Here is a 21,846-nt window from a genome sequence, read left to right as displayed (position 1 = left end):
AACAGCAGAGGTGACTTTGCCCTGACTCCTGGCCATCGGTGCCTATCACTTTTCCCTAATCACATCTCCTACAAGGAGAACTTTGATCGACCACAGGTTCTCCCACCTACATATTTTGGTTTAAATACCTGCCTGAGCAAGACTTTCACAGTCTGCTTCCTGTTTGTGAAACGTGGTCCTCCTAGCAGCACAGACTCAGAGCCTGGGAGCCGGCCATGCCACAGAACCAACTGCATAGCTGGCTGGATGCTGTACTATTTGGGCTCCTGCTTCTCCACGTCCATGTGCAGGGCGAGGCTCACTAAACAGGCATGGGGAAATCACTGGAGTCAGAGCTGCCAACTTCTGCTTGTTGGAGCTGAGGTCCTCTGGGAGGGAAGGCATGGAAGGCAGGGCTGATGAAAATGAGGCATAGAGGTTCTCAACCTGTGGGTCACGACCATTGAAACACCATATTTCTGATGGTATTAGAATCACCTGGACATACGTTTATTTTCATTACAACTTCCTAACTGTAATGTTGCTTTTGAGTGGTTTCTCAATTCCTATGAGCACGGAAATGTGTGTTTTCCAATGGTCATGTCCCACAGATTGAGGACTAGATAAAATAGATAAAAGTATGAGAAATGTGCCTACCAATTCTTCAACAAAAGTACACACATTTTGTGGATCTAGAGGGCCAGAGACATCTAAGATCACTCTGTAGTGAAGAGACAATTTAGTATTAGGAGCTCTGGAGAGAATAGCAGGAAATTCAAGGAAAAAATGTGGAGGTATTTTTCCCTCCTCAGTGTCTGGCTATGACTATAACTACTACTGAGCTTTGGATAACAGTGCTAATAATCATGAATTCATGTGGCCAAAGGTCTCTGAGTCTTTGACCTCTTTAACCAGAGAAATGCTCTGGGACCCTTCAAAGGGGTAATAGGAAAGGTTTCTGGTCCTGAGAGATAGGGTAACTCTCACATTCATAACTCACAGGTAAACTGAGCGGGCACTTAGGGGCTGGGGTGGGGGAGCTTGGGTTCCTTTCTCCTGTGCTTTGGTAACAATAAGATGGAAATCTCACAACATGCTGGCGCCAATTACAGAAAACTAACCCAGATGGCATCTCTCCAACAGGTCACAACTCACCAGAGGCCAGCCCCATCAGAAACACACATACTGGCCAGGTCCGAGGCAGACTCGTCCACGTGAAGGACACTAAATCTGGTGTCCACACCTTCCTGGGAACCCCCTTTGCCAAGCCTCCTGTAGGACCACTGCACTTTGCACCTCCTGAGGCCCCTGAGCCATGGAGTGGTGTGAGAGATGGGACATCACTACCAGCCATGTAAGTTATGGGACCCAGAGGGTTTCAGACAGACTGTGTTCTGGGCCATGCTGAAGGGTCTCATCCATCTCAGTGACACAGCAGTTTTCTCTCTTTGGGGATGAGTGCCCCATGGGTTTTTCTGGTGATGTGCTAAGGTTGAGTAGAACAACTGGATCAGGCTTCTGGATCAGAGCTTGGCACTCATAGGGAGCTAGATGCAGGTACTAATTTTTCCATTAATTTATTTTTTTCACATTACATTGGATCCCAGTTCCCCCTCTCCTCCCAACGCCCCCTTATGTAGTTCCTCTTCACCTCAAAGAAGGGGGAGGTCCCTTACAATGAAGCAACCCATGCTGGCACCTCATGCCACTGCAGGACTATATATATGTATCCTTTCCCACGGAGGCCAGACAAACTGGCCCAGTTAGGGGAGAGGGGAGTAGGATCCAGACGCAGGCAATGAAGTCAGGTTAAGTCCCTGCTTTCATTTTGGGACCCACATGAAGACCAAGCTGTACATCTGCTACAAATGTGCAGGGGACCTAGGTCCAGCCTTTGTATGCTCTTTGGTTGGTGGTTTAATCTCTGAGAGTGCCCAAAACTCCAGGTTAGTTCACACTGTTGGTCTTCTTGTGGAGTCCCTATCCTCTCTGGATTCTTCAATTCTTCCCCCAACTCTTCTACAAGATTTCTCAAGCTCCATCTAATGTTTGCTGTGGGTCTATGCATCTGTTTTGATCAGCTGCTGGGTGAAGCCTTTCAGAGGACAGTTATTCTAGGCTTCTTCTGTCTGTGAATCCAAGCTGACAGAAACAAACATAGCCTGAAGCCCCAAGGAGGAAGGCAGGCCTGCAATATGTCTGAATAGATCTTTTGAGAACAGCTCAGACCATTTCCCCCTAAATTGGCAGGGGTCGCTACTAGTTTCATTTATGTCTGTCTCACAAATGACATCTGTATATCCAGGCCAGTAGTGATAAATATAGATGTCAACAGTGTCCTCACGGGTTGTTTCATTGTGACAAGGCTTTGGCCAACACAGAGGGAGGCATCAAGGTCTCACAGTGTGTCCCTGTGAATCCAGTACCTCTGCAGACACTGTGTTGTTTCCACTATCCATACATAGATCTCCATGCAGATATGATTGAGCAGCACATTCAAAGTTGGATCCATAGTGGTCTCCAAGGAATCCACGTGCATAGTCACAGATGTGAGCCCCAAGAGCATCCTGACATGTGGCTCCATATAGACATAGTTGGGATCCACAGTCATGAATTTCCAACTCAGTTTATACCAAAATACTATTGAAGACAGACACTTGCGTATCTTCCTATATATTGAGGCATACAGCACCAATCACACAGGGGTAAGAAACATATTTATCCATTTTCCAGTCATAATGCCTTCCTTGGTATCCAGGCACACAGAAGCAGGAGTAGCCGTTGTTGCATCCTGGCACCATGAGATAAAATCTGCAGACTCACATTGGGTTTGGATCACCATTCATGTCCTGGAATGTCTGTCTGCTCTTTTCATTAAGGTGTCTGCAAAATCTTGAACTACTGTATCCAGAGGGCCTGAAGGAGATGAAACTGAACCTGTTTCCCTTCTCTATGTCCGAGGACTGCCTGTATCTCAACATCTACACACCAGCCCACGCCCAGGAGGGCTCTAACCTGCCTGTGAGTGTCAAGATATGGTCAGAGTGGGGAGAGGTTATTTTTTCAAGAAGATTAGAAGGGACAAAAGCAACCTGAGTTCCATTGCAGAGTGGAACCTGATGAACCTCTTACTTTACTTGGGTCAAAGAAGGCAATTGACACCTGGGTATGGGACAAAGAGCACTAGACCACCAAACCATCAAAGGCTGTAGTTCTTGATGAAACCAGAACTCTTTCTACAACTCCTGATCTGCAGAACCACTTAGGGGCTCAAGACCTCAACACAGAGGTCACCCAAACTTATACTTTTGGATGATCTGTTGTGACTGACCCGTCCAGCAGGTCCAGTTATTCGAGGGTCACGAGGGGACCTCCTCCTAAGAACCAAATGGGGGGTAGAGAGAGACGAGGGCCTTGTACGAATAACGACACGGAAACCGTTCTGGAATGTATCAAAGCCCCGTATTTTGAGAAAGACCCAAGGCTTAAATGCACAAGCAAAAGGGGAAGTACAGTTTCTTATCAGTGGGAGGGGTAGGGCAATACAAGCAAAAGGAGAAGTACTTATGGGAGGGGGGCAATAGAAATTCTTTCTTTTGGCAGGTACATGGGGAAGCAGGAACTTGGTATCAGGGTGTGGTCAGGACATCGGCAATGGCTTAGGGCTGGAACATTCTTGGAATCGGTAGGGCTGGAACATTCTCGGAATCGGTGTGTCGGTGGCCCGCTTTTGACCCCCTTTTCTTCTCGGGGGGAGAGGCCCAATTCAGAGATCAAGAGTTGTCTTAATAGCTCCCAACATCTCCCCCGTTTTAATATTTTTATAAAGGCATAATGTATAATAAATTTGTAGCCACGTTTTATTGATCGCTTAAACGTCTGTTTGCTCACCGGGTGATTCTCTTAAAACCACGAAGGACACAAGGACAAGTCATCTATGAGGCTTGAATTAATGGTCCCAGTCTGTTGGATATAACCTGGGCCAGCCAAGGGATTTAGGAACGAAGCAAGCTCCGTGGGTAGAGGTAGAGGTCTGATCCCCAGTGTGCAATGTTAGGGGCCATGTACAGGATTGACTCTTAGGCCCACAGACTTCTACCCAGAGTAACCCTGACCTGCTCCTGTGCCGTTTTTCCTGGGGGAAGGACCCTAGGGCACTCAACCTTCATGCAATCAGACATGCCTCTCAGAGACTGTCTAACAGCTTCCAGACTAATCTCTGTGCAGTACTTAGTCTTACAACTCTCACGGGCGACGGCTTCAAGTTTCAATTTTTCGATGTGTCTAGCCTGGGATGACTGTTTAGTTTCCAATGTGGCGAGAACATATATTACCATGTCGGAAGCACAGACTAAGGCAATCTATAAATGATTTGTGGCATGAGACTGATGGCCGAATTTGGGGGAGGGGAATGATCTTACTTAAGCATTTTATGGAAATTGAGTCTCTCTCCCTGAGAAGAGGGTGATGAAGCAGTATCCATGTCTGCCTCTTCTCCAGTAACCTGCTTGTTATCACCAACGTCCAGCTGATGGTAATGAACTGAAACAAATGAGCTTGAAAGAGATGAATCAATTTGAGATTTAACAAATCGGGTCAATTTCTGAAATGCCCAAGGACCGAAGGAAATCAATATTAGGAGTCCCAATAGGGGCCCTACAAGGGAGGACAACAAGGTCGAGAGCCAGGGCGAGGTTGAAAACCAGTTTTGGTACCACGACTCCTGTTGTTCTCTCTCCCTTTTTCTTTTTTCTAAACTGGCAGTAACCTTGGCAATGCTATCTTTAACTAATCCAGTTTTATCAACATATACGCAACATTCTTCTTTAAGTGCAGTGCATAAGCCTCCTTGTTGTAGAAAGAGCAAATCTAATCCCCTTCTATTTTGAAGGGCAACTTCTGAAAGGGAGACCAAGGAATCAGTAAGATCATCTAGGCCCCTTTTTATATTCTCTATATCTTGGCTAATAGCCTCATTGAGCAGATGGTAATTTTGCGCATTCTGTTGAGATGACACAAGGGCTGCGATTCCGGTCCCGGTCCCAGCAGCACCCAGGCCAAGAATGACCGAAAGTGTCACTGTTGAGATAGGCTCTCTTTTGTAGCGGAATGGCAAGGAGGCACCTCGGTCCCAAAACTTTAATAAGTCATCTGACTTATGAATACTAAAATTTGGAAAAAGCTGAACCAGGGCACAATAATCTCTATTATTTATAAAATCTTGTATAATAATATACCGTGTAAGGCCCGTGGAACATGCTAAAAAGGTATCATTTGGGGCAAGAAGATAAGAAAACCCATTTTTTAATTACTCTAAACGTGTTATTGCAAATCTCTAGCAAGGGCCGTGGCGGAAGCATGTTTGGGCCCAACACACAACTTCCTATTCCAGAGAGTTTTGTCAGGGTAAGCTGAACTGACTCAAAGGGAAGCTGCCTAGCATCTGAAAGCAGAGTAAAATTTCCAAATAAGGCTATGCCCTCATAAAAGGGCGGGGAGGCAGAAAAGCACATCCAACAATCTTCAAATTCTGACACATTATCTCTTTGTGTCTTATCTAACAAAGCTAAAGCAGAAGCATTTAATATAGACCACAGAAAATCAGTGGAAGAGGGGGGCCCCACAGGGAGAGTAGGCTGAAATAGGGTTGTAGTAAGCCCTGGGGCAGGAACAGGAGGGCGGGTACCTGGAAGTCGGGGATTGTTTGGGGATATAGAGTGGTGTAACTGGGGATTAGGCCCTATAGATACTTTATGATTGTTAGGAATGGTTTTAAGAAGCTGAACCTTAAAGGTCAGGCCATTATCATAGTTATCTTGATACAATCTTAGGCCCCAGGTCAGAGGGCGAGAACTTTCCCAAGCTTTTAAATTCTTCCCCTTAGCAGTAAATTTTAGGATCAGTGGATTACACCATCCCTTAGTGGGCCCTTCACTTTCGCAAGGATCGTTATTGGTGGAATATGTTCCATTTTTTTGAGGGTGATAAGGTCCCACGAAGATGAGGGGCTCCAATAGGCATCGCCAGTGGTCTCACATCCCCAGGAGGCGCAAAAAAACGAATCGTCATAGCCGCACTTATGACCAAGATTACGAGCACGATGTGAGGGGCCTGGGCATACGTAAAATCCCTCAGAACGACTGTTTTTGGAAAAGAGTTGATCTCTGAGGGCCGCACGCTGGGCGGCATTTGCACAAGCCCCTGCACCATTAATCGCTGCTCCCGACCGTTCAGGTGCCTTTTCTAGTGGCCAGAAGAGGTCGGGGACCCCCCAATATGAGGCGGCTCCCAGGGCTAGGTGGCATAGATCTATAATTATGGGATCAAATATGGGGGCGGAGCCAACTGTTGAGCGAGTAAAGATGGCATCCCCCGCCTGATTTTGGATAATCCAAGTATAATTAAAAACCTGATAGGTCTGGGCTTGCCTGGCTGTCGCCTTCACGACCAGCATCATCAATATTGTGAGAGATCTGTCCATGGCGATCCTACGAGAGAAAACATGAAACATCTTCTCAGGCGCCACCCTGGGTTGTGTTAAATGGCTTAATTAGTCTTTCAGGGAGCCATCTGGCTCCCCCTTCCTTGGAATTGTAGATGCAGACTGAGCCTTTTGCCCAGATGATGATGGGGTCTGGCCCATTCCAAATCCCTGTAAGGGGGTCTTTCCACAGTGCTTGAGCATACTCTAGACTGGTCTTAGGATGCCAAAGTCGGTCAGCTGCTGAGCGACCACTTATGTCTAGAGTTAAAAAGTTGAGCACAAAAAGTGCATGAGACAGTAGCTGCTTTGAATTCCCCTTAAGGGTGTAGATAGTTTCTTGGGCCCCGAGCTTAGTTAGGGTATTCTTTAAAGTCTGATGGGCCCTTTCAACAATTCCCTGCCCTTGAGGGTTATAGGGAATTCCAGTAATGTGCTTGATCTGTAATTGTGCACAAAACTGTTTAAACTTAAGACTGCTATATCCAGGACCGTTGTCCGTTTTAATAATTTTGGGCTGTCCCATGACAGAAAAGGCATACAATGAATGATTTATAACATCTTTGGTAGCTTCTCCAGTGTGGGCGGAGGCACACAAAAACCCACTGAAGGTATCAATGGATACATGTACAAACTTAAGCTTCCCAAAAGATGGGATGTGAGTTACATCCATTTGCCAGAGTTCTCCGGGGACAAGGCCCCGTGGGTTAACTCCTAAATGTGGTTCTGGCAATAGGGTAAGACAATTTTTACACTGTTTAACGATTTGTCTGGCTTGTTCCCTGGTTATGTTGAATCGTAGTCTGAGTGTCTGTGCATTGAGATGATGTAAAGTATGGGCTGTCTGAGCCTGTGACAGTGGGTCAGGCTCAATAGTAAGGCATGTAAGTCGAGTGGCCTGATCAGCAAGATCATTTCCCAGGGACAGGGGTCCAGGAAGTCCCGTGTGGGCTCGAATATGCCCCACAAAAAATGGGTAAGCTCGACTTCTTATGAGCATCTGTATTTTAAGAAACATCTGAAAAGTGGCAGTGGTGGGTTGAATACTAGGGACCACCTCTAAAGCTCTCAAAGCCCTTACCACATAATGGCTATCTGAATACAAGTTAAAGGGAGATGAGACCGATTCAAACACTTGTAAAGCTCCTCGGAGCTCCACTAGCTGGGCCGAGGTGTAGGTGGTCTCAATGATTTGGTGTCTTCCTTCGACAACGATAGCAGCTCTTCCATTACTGGACCCATCAATGAACACAGTTAAGGCTTTGGATATAGGCTGCAGCTGAGTAACCTTGGGAAAGACAAAAGGGGTAGTTTGCAAAAACTGAACCAACCTATTGGCTGGTAAATGTGTATCAAAGGTTCCTTGAAAGGAGGATAATAATATGGTCCACTCATCAAATTGTGACTGTAACCAAGAAAGCTGTTCAGAAGAATAAGGTAGAATAACAGTATCAGGAGCTTTTCCAAAATGGCGGGTAGCCATCTTGATTCCTAGGATAATTACCTGACATATAAGAGAAGGATAAACAGGGAGAACCTTTGAAGGTGTGGCTGGTAAATGGATCCAGAAAAGGGGATTATCATCTTGCCACAATAGGCCAGTGGGTGCAAAGGGTGTGGAAAAGACTATTAAGGACAGGGGTTGAAGGGGGTTAAGCCCATGGTTTGTTGATTAATGGCTGACTCTACCCTATGGAGAGCCTCTAGGGCAGCAGGAGATAACTTTCTCAGGGAGTTTGGGTCAGAATCTCCCCGGAGTGTATTAAAAAGGGGCTTTAGGTCTCCAGTAGTCAATTTTAAATAGGGACGTAACCAATTTATATCTCCTAGCAACTTTTGGAAATCATTTAAGGTCCTCAGCTGTGAGGTGCGGATGGTTAATTTCTGGGAATGTACTCTAATAGGCTCTAACTGAAAGCCTAGAAACATGAAAGGGTACTGAACTTGAATTTTATCAGGAGCTATGACAAATCCCCACCTTTGGAGGGCCCTAACTATGGCCTGGGCAACCACATGGGTAGAGGATAATTCTTTTGTGGCAATGAGCAGGTCATCCATATAGTGTACTATATAGGCATCAGGGAATTTTTGTCTTAAAGGGTTAATAATCTGTGCCACATATTTCTGACATAAGGTAGGGCTATTAGCCATTCCCTGGGGTAAAACCCGCCATTGAAAGCGGGGATTTGGTCCCACGTGATTTACAATGGGAATGGAAAAGGCAAAACGGACACAATCTTGGGGATGAAGTGGGATAGAAAAAAAACAATCTTTAATATCTATGACAATTTTAGAATAACCTCTGGGAATTGCGATAGGAGATGGTAAGCCTGGTTGAAGTGCCCCCATCGGCATCATGGTCTTATTTACAGCTCGAAGGTCCTGTAACAGTCTCCAGGCTCCACTTTTCTTTTTTATGACAAATATCGGTGTGTTCCATGGGGAGGTAGAAGGCTCAAGGTGTGACAGTCTTAATTGTTCCTGCACCAACTGTAAGGCTGCCTGAACTTTCTCTTGAGGCATAGACCACTGATCTATGGATCATTGGATTTCCAAGATATTTTATCTGCCTGGAATGCAGGAGGAGCAGTGGTCTCTAAGAAAAAAGGTCTGCCCCTAAACCCTTTTTATCATTTTTGGGTATGGGCATAATGGGAGAAATCCTTCCTTGTTCATCTTTGCCTAGACCCTTCTCTGGGAGGTACCCTGTTTTTAGCATCAAATTGGTGACAGTCTCGTTGGGGCTAAACATTATCATCCCCATCTGGGAGAGTATGTCTCTTCCCCATAGGTTTACAGGAAGGCCTTTGACCACAAAGGGTCGAACAGTTCCAGTATTGTTTTCTTTGTCTGACCATGTTAGCAGTTTGGAGCTTTGTAAGGTGTCCTGTGTTTGACCTATGCCTTTTAAATGAGTGGCAGTGGGCTGTAAGGGCCAGGCTGCAGGCCAATGTGTTAAGGAAATTACTGTTGCATCTGCCCCAGTATCTAGGAGCCCTTGAAACTGTTTGCCTTCTAGAAACAAAGTCAACATGGGCCGCGAATCAGTTATTTTTTGTGCCCAGTAGACTTCTGAGGATCCCGGGGAGGATGGTCCTCGCTCTTCTTTTATATAAGGGAAATGGCCGAATAGTGGGAGTGGTAGGGCTTGGGCTATGCGCTCTCTAGCCCTAAGGGTGAGTGGTCCCTGCGTGGTGGTCACTAAGATTTTTATCTCCCCATGGTAGTCGGTGTCAACCACTGTAGGAGTCACCGTTAGGCCTTGTAAAAGTCTGGACACTCGGCCGATGATGAGAAAAAACATCTTTTGGGGAGGGGGGCCAAATTCACCTGTTTCAATGACTACTGTTCCCTCCTCAGGAGTTATAATCCTGGTGGTGGAGGAACACAGGTCCAATGCTGCATTTCCTGTCGTGGCCCTGCACAATCTCCCACGGGGGTTAGGGGGTTGTCTGCAGTTGTTATTAGGGGAGACGGGCCCCGCAAGGGGGCCCTCTGGCCGTTTCCCTGGACCGCAGCTAGTGGATGGCCATTGATATCAGTCTTAGATCGGCAATCTCGTGCCCAGTGGTGTCCTCTCTTGCACTTATGGCAAAGACCGGGGGAGAGTTTTTGCTGGGTAACAGGCCTGGTTGAGACTAGGGTGGTCTGTCCTTGAGTAGGGCATTCTCTAGCAAAATGTCCAGGTTGGTTGCATCTATAGCAAGTTTTTTGTCTTTTACTTAGTTGTAGAGCAGCCCCAATGGCCAGGTTAATAGACTTAGAAATTTGTTGAGAAAACACATCTACCTCATTACAAAGCTTGATCATACCATTTATATCTAAACTCTTGGTTTTACCTCTCAGGGCAGCCTTACATGCCGAATTGGCGTTTTCAAGAGCAAGTTGTCGGACTAACAGACCCTCACTTTCCTCAGGCCCTAAAATTCTCTCAGCTGCTTCCTGCAATCTGGCAACGAACTGTGCATAGGACTCTTGGGGTCCTTGTATAATCTTGGTTAGGGGCGTAGTTAGCGCCCCTGCAGCAGGGACAGCACGCCAAGCTCCCAGGGCTGCCTGTGCCGTCTGGGCAAGGATACCGGGGGAGAGCCCTAATTGTTTTTTGTTTGTAGCGAAATTGCCTTTACCACAGATTTTATCAGCAGTCCAGGAGGCTGCCTTACTGGTAGGATTCTTTCTATTATTTGCAGCCAAATTTTCTCCTCTGTCTACAAACTCTGACTTCCAAGTTAAATATTGGCCTCTAGTGAGGACAGACTGAACAACTTTATTCCATTCATTGGGTATCAAGTAGCCTTCTCCTGCTAAACCTTCTAATATAGATACTGCAAACGGGGCATTAACCCCATAATTTTTGACTGCTGAATGAAGATCTTTTACATGTTTCAGTTTTAGCTTTTTATAGACTGGTTGGCAGTTAGTGTCCAACCCTTCATCAGGGGACATGCCACCCTCATCGGAATCAGAGTTTGCTTGATCCTCCTCCTCATTACTCTCTGGTTCCCCCTGATCTTTATCTGAAGAGCCAGTGGGGGGGTCCTCATGACCTGGAACAGCCTGACGAGCTCGAGCTCGGGTGAGGACAGGGAAGGTCAATTTTTTATTCCCTTGTTTCTGAGAGGGACCTCTGCGGCCAGTTTGAGAATTTTTTGAGATGGGACCTTGAAGGTTCCCCATGAGGGCTCTTTGTAGACTCTGGGTGTCTAGACTGAGGTCTTGTAGCTCCTTTTGAAGCCCTAGAACATCTTTAAGATTGGTGATCTGAGTCTGAAGTTCTTTTTTAGTTTGAAGTAATTGCCGAACGGATGGAGAAGCCAGCGATATGTGATGGGCAGTAGAGGGAATGAGGGGCAAGTAAGGAGGTGGGTGGTAATTGAAGGGCTCCATGGTAAGATAGGCACCGGGCCCAGGACCATAATGGTCTTGTTCATATTTAAAGGCTTCCTCATCCAATTCTGCCTCTGAGGCAGGATCGAGGGGTTTGTCTGACAACTCCTTATACAAAACGGGGTAAATTCTTTTTGGTCTAACAGAGGGTTGAGCAGTGGCCCCTTTTCTAGAATCTAATGTAATTTGGGGAGAAAGAGGGGAAGGCAGGGAGTCCTTAGGGGCCAGGGCATCGATAATCGATGGTGGCCGAGACTGAGGATTCGCCGATGGCTCAGCCTCGCTTTCGAGGCATGGCGATTGGGAATTTTCTAAAAAATCTTCAGTGAGGGCTAAGAGGCGAGCGCCTTCTCCGCCCTTTTCTGCCTGCTCAAGGAGGTCTCTGATGATTCCCCAATAACTAAAAAAGGACTCAGGGACATCTTCTCCTTGTTTTATTAAACTATTGATTTCTTTGCCTACTTTATTCCAGGTTAAAGGGTGTATTTCAGAACCATTTAATACCAGCCATGGACATCTATCGTCCACAAAACAAAAAAATTTTATTAAATCCTTTTTTTTAACTCTTATCCCTCTCTCCTTAAGAGAACCCTTCATTTCTTGAATAAAAACTGCCTCTTTGGACAGAACCTTCCCCATGGTTAATGGGACAACAACTGAATGCCTAGGCTTACCTCTTCCGACGTCCGTCCACGACACGCGAAGTGGCGGGGGACTGTCCCACTGTCTCACTGTCTTCGCGGTACCTCTTTAATCCGTTGTCCGAAGGGCGGTCGTACCTCGTGCCCCACGTCGGGCGCCACTTGACCCATCCAGCAGGTCCAGTTATTCGAGGGTCACGAGGGGACCTCCTCCTAAGAACCAAATGGGGGGTAGAGAGAGACGAGGGCCTTGTACGAATAACGACACGGAAACCGTTCTGGAATGTATCAAAGCCCCGTATTTTGAGAAAGACCCAAGGCTTAAATGCACAAGCAAAAGGGGAAGTACAGTTTCTTATCAGTGGGAGGGGTAGGGCAATACAAGCAAAAGGAGAAGTACTTATGGGAGGGGGGCAATAGAAATTCTTTCTTTTGGCAGGTACATGGGGAAGCAGGAACTTGGTATCAGGGTGTGGTCAGGACATCGGCAATGGCTTAGGGCTGGAACATTCTTGGAATCGGTAGGGCTGGAACATTCTCGGAATCGGTGTGTCGGTGGCCCGCTTTTGACCCCCTTTTCTTCTCGGGGGGAGAGGCCCAATTCAGAGATCAAGAGTTGTCTTAATAGCTCCCAACATGTGACAATGATGGTTGAGGATCCTTTTCATTTTTAATCTGAAGAGATATCCATGGATACACCCCCCTTCGTTCTACTGTGAAGACTCTGAGTAATGATGACATCACTCTACACATAGAAGCATTAATTCAAGGTGCAACACATGGTGAGAATTGGGACTAGAAGCTACTAGAGGCCCAGGCTATGCCCAAGGCCCCGAAGTCCTGATGATTTTTATGTATTTCTGTAGCTGCACAGAAGCACAGCAGTTGATATTCTAGTAAGCAGACTAGAGAGCTTGGGCAGGCTAGGAGCCTCCTGGTATCTCTCTTGACTTCTCTAGGTGATGGTGTGGATCCACGGTGGTGGACTGGTTGCAGGCATGGCTTCCATGCATGATGTATCTGTGCTGGCAGCCACTGAGGATGTGGTGGTGGTCACTATCCAGTACCGCCTGGGTGTCCTGGGTTTCTTCAGGTGAGTCTGGGGCTGGGCTGGGAAATGATTTGCTGATCACAACCTAGACAGTCCTTTGATCCATGTCCCTTCCACTTCTCAGCACTGGAGACCAGCATGCCAGAGGCAACTGGGGATACCTGGACCAAGTGGCTGCCCTAGGCTGGGTCCAGCAGAACATTGCCCACTTTGGTGGCAACTGTGACTGGGTCACAATTTTTGGCGAGTCTGCAGGTGGCACAAGTGTGTCTTCACTTGTTGTGTCCCCCATGTCCCAAGGGCTCTTCCATGGTGCCATCATGGAGAGTGGAGTGGCCCTGCTGCCTTACCTTATCTCCAACACCTCTGAGATGGTCTCTACTGTAAGTGCTCCAACACTGCCACTCAGTCTTTATATTCTGGTACTTTGGTGTTCTGTTCATTGTGAAAATCAAGGACTGTGGAAGATAGTTTCTTGCCAATAATTTCAGAGAAACTCAGCGGTTAGTATCTACTCACCTCTACTTCATACTGAGTGACTACGCTATCTGACCAGCAAACTAGTCTTTGAAGCTTCTATCATTGGCAAAAGAAGTAAGCATGTGCTTGGCAGCTGCTTCATTAATTTTTAAAAGTGCTTGGAGTGCAAGCCTGAGGACATAAGTTCAAACACCCAGAATCCCCAAAGGCCTAGTAACATGTAATGGTAAACTATATGTTCCTCTAGTTGCATGGGAGCCAGAGATAAGAGAACCTCTGGATGGTCATAGACCAGCTTAGGTAGTCTAGGCAGCAAAAATGAAAAGACAGCCTGCCAAATAAGGGGGACGGGAAGACTGATAATTTGTCCTCTAATCTTCATGTACAATCCTTGACAGACTTACTCCTTCCCTCATATATAAAATAGAGGAAGGTCGATGGAGAAAACAAAACTACTCTAAACAAAAAAGAACAGGTGTGCAGGTAAAAAGGGTCCTGATGCCCGCTGTCACCTCTGACCAATTGCACAATGGGAACAATATGTATTTATTCCAATCCACACAACACACGCTACAGTGTGGGAATTAGGCACAACAGCATCGACTTGGAAATGAGAATTCTCCTTCTTGCCTCATTCCCTTTGCAGATGGTGGCCAAGCTCTCTGGATGCCAGGCCATGGATTCACAGGCCCTGGTGCTCTGTCTGAGAGGCAAGAGTGAAGCAGAGATTCTGGCTATTAACAAGGTTGGAAGAATTGTGTGTCTGGGAGAACCTGCTGTACATGATGTGGGATTCTGAACCAAATACGTCATCTTTATGCCTTTGTGTTCTTTCAGTTCTTGTGTAAAATGAATACAAGAAAGGCTAATCTATGTGTAGATTCTCCTCCAGGGTGAGCAGATCTTCCTGAAACTAGTGAGAATTGAGAAAAAGGTAGAGGTGACTCAGTAGACATCATGATATTTATTTTATTAACTCTCAGCATTGGCCTCTAATACCTCACAGGTCTTTATACTGATCCCTGCTGTGGCAGATGGAGAGTTCCTACCCAAGCATCCCAAAGAGTTGTTGGAATCTGAGGATTTTCACCCTGTCCCCAGCATCATTGGTGTCAACAATGATGAGTATAGTTGGACAATCCCCAGGGTGAGGCACAATTCCAATCCTTAGGGAGGCTGGAGACTCATATGCTAAGCAGATGTATTGGTGGAAACACAATACATCTTTAATCCAAGTCCACCAGACCCCACACTTAAGCCTGTCTTCTGCCTCCCAGGTCCTGGGCTCTGCTCAGACAATAAAGCAAATAACCAGGGAGAACCTGCAGGCTGTTCTGAAGAATACAACAGCAGAACTGGTGAGATGTTTCTGGTCCTGTCCAAATAGTCAGATCCTTCATACCTCCTCTGACAGCATCCCTACTAATAAAAATCAGTATATGTGTATGATTTGGTATGGGGTTAAATCAGATCATGAATCTTTTTATCCTATATCACTGCAGGCACCATTCTCCTAATACTGGAGGTGGTTGCCTACCCAATCCACAATATGCCAATTTCATTGTTCCTGCTCTCATTGGTGTAGATGCTGCCTCCTGAGTGTAGTGACCTGCTAATGGAAGAGTACATGGGGGACACTGAGGATGCCCAGACCCTCCAAGCACAGTTCAGAGAGATGATGGGAGACTTTGTGTTTGTGATTCCTGCACTCCAAGTAGCACATTTTCAGAGTGAGTACATCTGTGTCAAGGCTTAGGGGAGCAGGTTAGAGATGGGTCATTGGCAAGCACTGGGGAGTGTTAGTGTTAGACTCCTCCTGTCTAGTTTAAGAGAGTGAAATCAGGGTAGAGAGAAGAAAATGGGTTGCTGATACTCTATTGACTTAACAAAGCCTCTGAGCTGGGAAGGCCAGGGGTACTGATTAGCCAAGGGCTTTTCCATTTCTAGTGCTCGTGCTTAGGGCTCCCTCTCCCATCTAACTTTTGTGATTCCTGGTAACTTTTTTTTTTAATTAGGTATTTTCCTCAATTACATTTCCAATGCTATCCAAAAAGTCCCCAATACACTCCCCCTCCAGTCCCCCACCCACCCACCCCCACCCCTTGGCCCTGGCATTCCCCTGTACTGGGGCATATAAAGTTGGCAAGTCCAATGGGCCTCTCTTTCCAGTGATGGCCGACTAGGCCATCTTTTGATACAAATGCAGCTAGAGTCAAGAGCGCTGGGGTACTGGTTAGTTCATAATAATATTCCACCTACGGGGTTGCAGTTCCCTTTAGCTCCTTGGGTACTTTCTCTAGCTCCTCCATTGGGGGCCCTGTGATCCATCCAGTAGCTGACTGTGAGCATCCACTTCTGTGTTTGCTAGGCCCCGGCATTGTCTCACAAGAGACAGCTATATCTGGGTCCTTTCAGCAAAATCTTGCTAGTGTATGCAATGGTGTCAGCATTTGGAAGCTGATTATGGGATGGATCCCTGGATATGGCAGTCTTTAGATGGTCCATCCTTTCTTCACAGCTCCAAACTTTATCTCTGTAACTCTTTCCATGGGTGTTTTGTTCCCAATTCCAAGAAGGGGCACAATGTCCACACTTTGGTCTTCGTTCTTCTTCAGTTTCATGCGTTTAACAAATTGTATCTTATATCTTGGGTATCCTAAGTTTTTGGGCTAATATCCACTTATCAGTGAGTACATATTGTGTGAGTTCCTTTGTGAATATGTTACCTCACTCAGGATGATGCCCTCCAGATCCATCCATTTGCCTAGGAATTTCATAAATTCATTCCTTTTAATAGCTGAGTAATACTCCATTGTGTAAATGTACCACATTTTTTGTATCCATTCCTCTGTTGAGGGGCATCTGGATTCTTTCCAGCTTCTGGCTATTATAAATAAGGCTTCTATGAACATAGTGGAGCATGTGACCTTCTTACCGGTTGGAACATCTTCTGGATATATGCCCAGGAGAGGTATTGCTGGATCCTCTGGTAGTATTATGTCCAATTTTCTGAGGAACCGCCAAAATGATTTCCAGAGTGGTTGTACCAGCTTGCAATCCCACCAACAATGAAGGAGTGTTCCTCTTTCTCCACATCCTCGCCAGCCTCTGCTGTCACCTGAATTTTTGATCTTAGCCATTCTGACTGGTGTGAGGTGGAATCTCAGGGTTGTTTTGAGTTGCATTTCCCTGATGATTAAGGATGTTGAACATTTTTTCAGGTGCTTCTCTGCCATTCAGTATTCCTCAGGTGAGAATTCTTTGTTCAGTTCTGAGCCCCATTTTTTAACGGGGTTATTTGATTTTTCTGGAGTCCACCTTCTTGAGTTCTTTATATATATTGGATATTAGTCCCCTATCTGATTTAGGATAGGTAAAGATCCTTTCCCAATCTGTTGGTGGTCTTTATGTCTTATTGACGGTGTCTTTTGCCTTGCAGAAGCTTTGCAACTTTATGAGGTCCCATTTATCGATTCTCGATCTTACAGCACAAGCCATTGCTGTTCTATTCAGGAATTTTTCCCCTGTACCCATATCTTCGAGGCTTTTCCCTACTTTCTCCTCTATAAGTTTCAGTGTCTCTGGTTTTATGTGGAGTTCCTTAATCCACTTAGATTTGACCTTGATACAAGGAGATAGGAATGGATCAATTCACATTCTTCTACATGATAATCGCAAGTTGTGCCAGCACCATTTGTTGAAAATGCTGTCTTTTTTCCACTGGGTGGTTTTTGCTCCCTTGTCAAAGATCAAGTGACCATAGGTATGTGGGTTGATCTCAGGGTCTTCAATTCTGTTCCATTGGTCTACTTGTCTGTCGTTATAGCAGTACCATGCAGTTTTTATCAAAATTGGTCTGTAGTACAGCTTTAGGTCAGGCATGGTGATTCCACCAGAGGTTCTTTTATCCTTGAGAAGAGTTTATGCTATCCTAGGTTTTTTGTTGTTCCAGATGAATTTGCAGATTGCCCTTTCTAATTCGTTGAAGAATTAAGTTGGAATTTTGATGGGGATTGCATTGAATCTGTAGATTGCTTTTGGTAAGATAGTCATTTTTACAATGTTGATCCTGCCAATCCATGAGCATTGGAGGTCTTTCCATCTTCTGAGATCTTCTTTAATTTCTTTCTTCAGGGACTTGAAGATCTTGTCATACAGATCTTTCACTTCCTTAGTTAGAGTCACGCCAAGGTATTTTATATTGTTTGTGACTATTGAGAAGGGTGTTGTTTCCCTAATTTCCTTCTCTGCCTGTTTATCCTTTGTGAACAGAAAGGCCATTGACTTGTTTGAGTTAATTTTATATCCAGCTACTTCACCGAAGCTATTTATCAGGCTTAGGAGTTCTCTGGTGGAATTTTTAGGGTCACTTATGTATACTATCATATCATCTGCAAAAAGCGATATTTTGACTTCTTCTTTTCCGATTTGTATCCCCTTGATCTCCTTTTGTTGTCTAATTGCTCTGGCTAGGACTTCAAGTACAATGTTGAATAGGTAGGGAGAGAGTGGGCAGCCTTGTCTAGTCCCTGATTTTAGTGGGATTTCTTCCAGCTTCTCACCATTTACTTTGATGTTGGCTACTGGTTTGCTGTATATTGCTTTTATCATGTTTAGGTATGGGCCCTGAATTCCTGATCTTTCCAAGACTTTTATCATGAATGGGTGTTGGATTTTGTCAAATGCTTTTTTAGCATCTAACGAGATGATCATGTGGTTTTTGTCTTTGAGTTTGTTTATATAATGGATTACATTGATGGATTTTCGTATATTGAACCATTCTTGCATCCCTGGGATGAAACCTACTTGGTCAGGATGGATGATTGTTTTGATGTGTTCTTGAATTCGGATAGCGAGAACTTTATTGAGGATTTTTGCATAAATATTCATAAGGGAAATTGGTCTGAAGTTCTCTATTTTTGTTGGGTCTTTATGTGGTTTAGGTATCAGAGTAATTGTGGCTTCATAGAATGAGTTGGGTAGAGTACCTTCTGATTCTATTTTGTGGAATAGTTTGTGAAGAACTGGGATTAGATCTTCTTTGAAGGTTTGATAGAACTCTGCACTAAACCCATCTGGTCCTGGGCTTTTTTTGGTTAGGAGACTATTAATGACTGCTTCTATTTCTTTGGGGGATATAGGGCTGTTTAGATCATTAACCTGATCTTGATTCAACTTTGGTACCTGGTATCTGTCTAGGAACTTCTCCATTTCATCCAGGTTCTCCAGTTTTGTTGAGTATAGCCTTTGGTAGAAGGATCTGATGGTGTTTTGGATGTCTTCAGGATCTGTTGTTATGTCTCCTTTTTCATTTCTGATTTTGTTAATTAGGATGCTTTCCCTGTGCCCTCTAGTGAGTCTTCATTCTCATCTACTCCTATTATCCGTACGTTTGATCTTCTCATTTTGTCCTGGATTTCCTGGATGTTTTGAGTTAGGATCTTTTTGGATTTTGTATTTTCTTTGATTGTCGTGCCGATGTTCTTTATGGAGTCTTCTGCATCTGAGATTCTCTCTTCCATCTCTTGTATTCTGTTGCTGATGCTAGCATCTATGGTTCCAGATTTCTTTCCTAGGGTTTCTATCTCCAGCGTTGCCTCAATTTGGGTTTTCTTCATTGTCTCTACTTCCCTTTTTAGGTCTTGGATGGTTTTATTCAATTCCATCACCTGTTTGGTCTGGTTTTCCTGCAATTCTTTAATGGATTTTTGTGCTTCCTCTTTAATGTCTTCTACTTGTTTACCAGTGTTCTCCTGTATTTCTTTAAGTGTGTTATTAAAGACCTTCTTGAAGTCTTCTACCATCATCATGAGATATGCTTTTAGATCCGTGTCTATCTTTTCCGGTGTGTTGGTGTGCCCTGGACTGGGCGAAGTGGGAGTGCTGGGTTCTGATGATGGTGAGTGGTCTTGGTTTCTATTAGTAAGATTATTACGTTTACCTTTCGCCATCTGGTAATCTCTGGGGTTAGTTGTTATCGTTGTCACTGTTTAAAGATTGGAGCAGACGCTGTGTTCCACTCACCAGAAGTCTTAAGATCCTGTGGCGGGTGTCGTGGGTAGCTGGCGGGTGTCAGCTGACCCTGCGCCCTAGCTACCCCGGTGCTGTTCAGACCGGAAGAGGCTTGTGGCCCTACTCAGGCCGGTTTTCTGCTTCCCTAACTAATGCAGTCTCAGGTCCCGAGCACAATTGGATTGGAGCAGAAGCTGTGTTCCACTCACCAGAAGTCTTAAGATCCTGTGGCGGGTGTTGTGGGTAGCTGGCGAGTGTCAGCCGACCTTGTGCCCTAGCTACGCCAGTGCTGGTCAGACCAGAAGAGGCTTGTGGCCCTACTCAGGCCGGTTTTCTGCCTCCCCAACCAAAGCAGTCTCAGGTCCCGTTCGATTGGACTGGAGCAGAAGCTGTGTTCCACTCACCAGAAGTCTCAAGATCCTGTGGTGGGTGTCGTGGGTAGCTGGTGGGTGTCAGCTGACCCTGCGCCCTAGCTATCCAGGTGCTGGTCAGACCGGAAGACTCCTGGTAACTTTTTAATCTCCACATATGAATCAGAAAAAAAATTTAGGTGAGGGGCCACTGTGTCACTTTGTCCCTCCTCCAGGTTCCCATGCCCCTGTCTACTTCTATGAATTCCAACATCAATCCAGCTTCCTCAAGGATATCAGGCCACCCCATGTGAAGGCTGACCATGCTGATGAGGTTCCTTTTGTCTTTGGGTCCATGCTTTTTGGGATGAAACGTAAGTCTTTATTACAACGACTTTATTATTATTATTATTATTTCTATTATTATTCTACTATTACTATTATTTTAACTGAATGAGGTCCCAGATGATTTTCTGGGTAACTGCTGAGGTCTCAGTTCATTTGAGAAAATCTAGGATTCTGGGAGAGGACAAAATCAAATATCATGGCCCAAAAATTTATAACCAGTTTAGAATCTGCACCCTTCCCAGTCTAGCCTGTGATAGAGGATCTAACAGCACACTGGGGCAGGAATTCAGTTAGAGGCTCACATGGATCTTGCTACTGGATAATGAAGAAGTGTGGCAGCAAACTAATAATTTGAGGTCCAACAACAGTTGAGATTGTGAGTGTTGTGTGAGGTGGCACATGCTTGGGTTTTTGTCTTTCTCATGGCTCTAGTTGACATCACTGAGGAGGAAAAACTGCTGAACCAGAGGATGATGAAGTACTGGGCCAACTTTGCAAGACATGGGTGAGAACACACCTCTTTCCCAACATGTCGGTTGTGGGTCTCTAACTAGGGCTCAATTTTAGCCTAGATGATGACTTTCTTAGCATGCATGACTTTGATCACAAGATGGAGTCTTCTCTACACAATAACCCACTTATATAAATACTTTGTAGTTGTCAGGTACTGGTCATCTCACGGTTTCCTAGCTGGTGGGGCATAGTGTTGTGGTACTGCTCTTTAGATCTTGCCTCATAGAGGGAGACATAAAAGAGCTCATGTAGTCTCCCCCCACATGAAGCAGAAACTAGCAAGTGACACTTGTATGTGCATATCACGACTCCTTTCCCACTAGTCCCCTTAACCACTGTCTTCCTTGTTCCATTGCCATGACCCAAAACATGGGATTAGGCTTTGGACCAGAGTGACCTCACCCTTCTTTTCTTGGTGGCATATCCACAGGAACCCCAACAGTGAGGGCCTACCCTACTGGTCCATGCTGAACCAAGATGAGCAGTATCTACAGCTGGACATCCAGACTGCTGTGGGCCAAGCACTGAAGGCAAGAAGGCTGCAGTTCTGGACCAAGACTCTGCCCCAGAAGATTCAGGAGTTAAATAGATCTGAAAATATGCACAAAGATATGTAGTGCCCTTTGTGAGGAATTTTGTGTGGGACTGGCTGCTGATCAAGTCAGCTTCAGGTTTTCCCAACACATATGGAAACCTGAGTTGATTCTAATATTCACAAAGCCTCTATACTTGTGTGGTTTTCTTATTAATCACAAATTCTCTGCATGTGACTCTTTATCAAGCCGGGCCACCTTTGGTTAGACCCACTCGATAAGTGCTTCCATAACTGTAGATTTGTGAGCCCCATAATGTCCCATCTCCTTTTAGAGTTTACTGGAACTAGGCCCTTTTAGCCTTGCTTGCTTAACCTCTCATCCTCTCTCTCTTTTTCTCTATGACTTCTTTAAGTGTGTGGCCAGGTATCTGTGGGACTCTGGGAGCCATCCTAAATTAAGAGTGGGTTTGAGGTGTGTCCAAAACCCAGAGATTTCTTTCTGAGTTTAGAAGAATTAGGACTTCTCCCTCCTACCCTGGTACCTTATGAGGTCATGTCTGCAATACCAG

The 21,846-nt window shown here is 45.3% G+C and overlaps 1 protein-coding gene across 8 annotated transcripts in view; it reads left to right on the top strand.

Moving 5' to 3' along the window:
• The first annotated feature begins 215 nt into the window (after window positions 1-215).
• LOC110299650 (acylcarnitine hydrolase-like) overlaps window positions 216-21,846 on the top strand; it is a 36,163-nt gene continuing 14,532 nt past the window's right edge. Inside the window, exons 1-13 of one of the 8 annotated variants that reach the window (XM_085843665.1) lie at window positions 216-278; window positions 750-767; window positions 1,140-1,333; window positions 2,859-3,000; window positions 12,948-13,081; window positions 13,164-13,422; window positions 14,166-14,264; window positions 14,526-14,666; window positions 14,797-14,877; window positions 15,105-15,249; window positions 20,118-20,255; window positions 20,662-20,734; window positions 21,173-21,359. In XM_085843665.1, coding sequence (XP_085699791.1) covers window positions 216-278; window positions 750-767; window positions 1,140-1,333; window positions 2,859-3,000; window positions 12,948-13,081; window positions 13,164-13,422; window positions 14,166-14,264; window positions 14,526-14,666; window positions 14,797-14,877; window positions 15,105-15,249; window positions 20,118-20,255; window positions 20,662-20,734; window positions 21,173-21,359 — 1,674 coding nt within the window. Of the gene's footprint in view, window positions 297-749; window positions 768-1,119; window positions 1,334-2,858; window positions 3,001-12,947; window positions 13,082-13,163; window positions 13,423-14,165; window positions 14,265-14,525; window positions 14,667-14,796; window positions 14,878-15,104; window positions 15,250-20,117; window positions 20,256-20,661; window positions 20,735-21,172; window positions 21,360-21,846 lie in introns of those variants that run through there. The other 7 variants (XM_085843660.1, XM_085843659.1, XM_085843663.1 and 4 more) reach the window with 7 other exon arrangements.

This window comes from Mus caroli, unplaced genomic scaffold, assembly GCF_978045245.1.
Source record: "Mus caroli unplaced genomic scaffold, Mus_caroli_1 scaffold_10, whole genome shotgun sequence".
Classification (NCBI taxonomy): Eukaryota; Metazoa; Chordata; class Mammalia; order Rodentia; family Muridae; genus Mus; species Mus caroli.
This window is presented reverse-complemented; position numbering and strand designations above follow the sequence as displayed.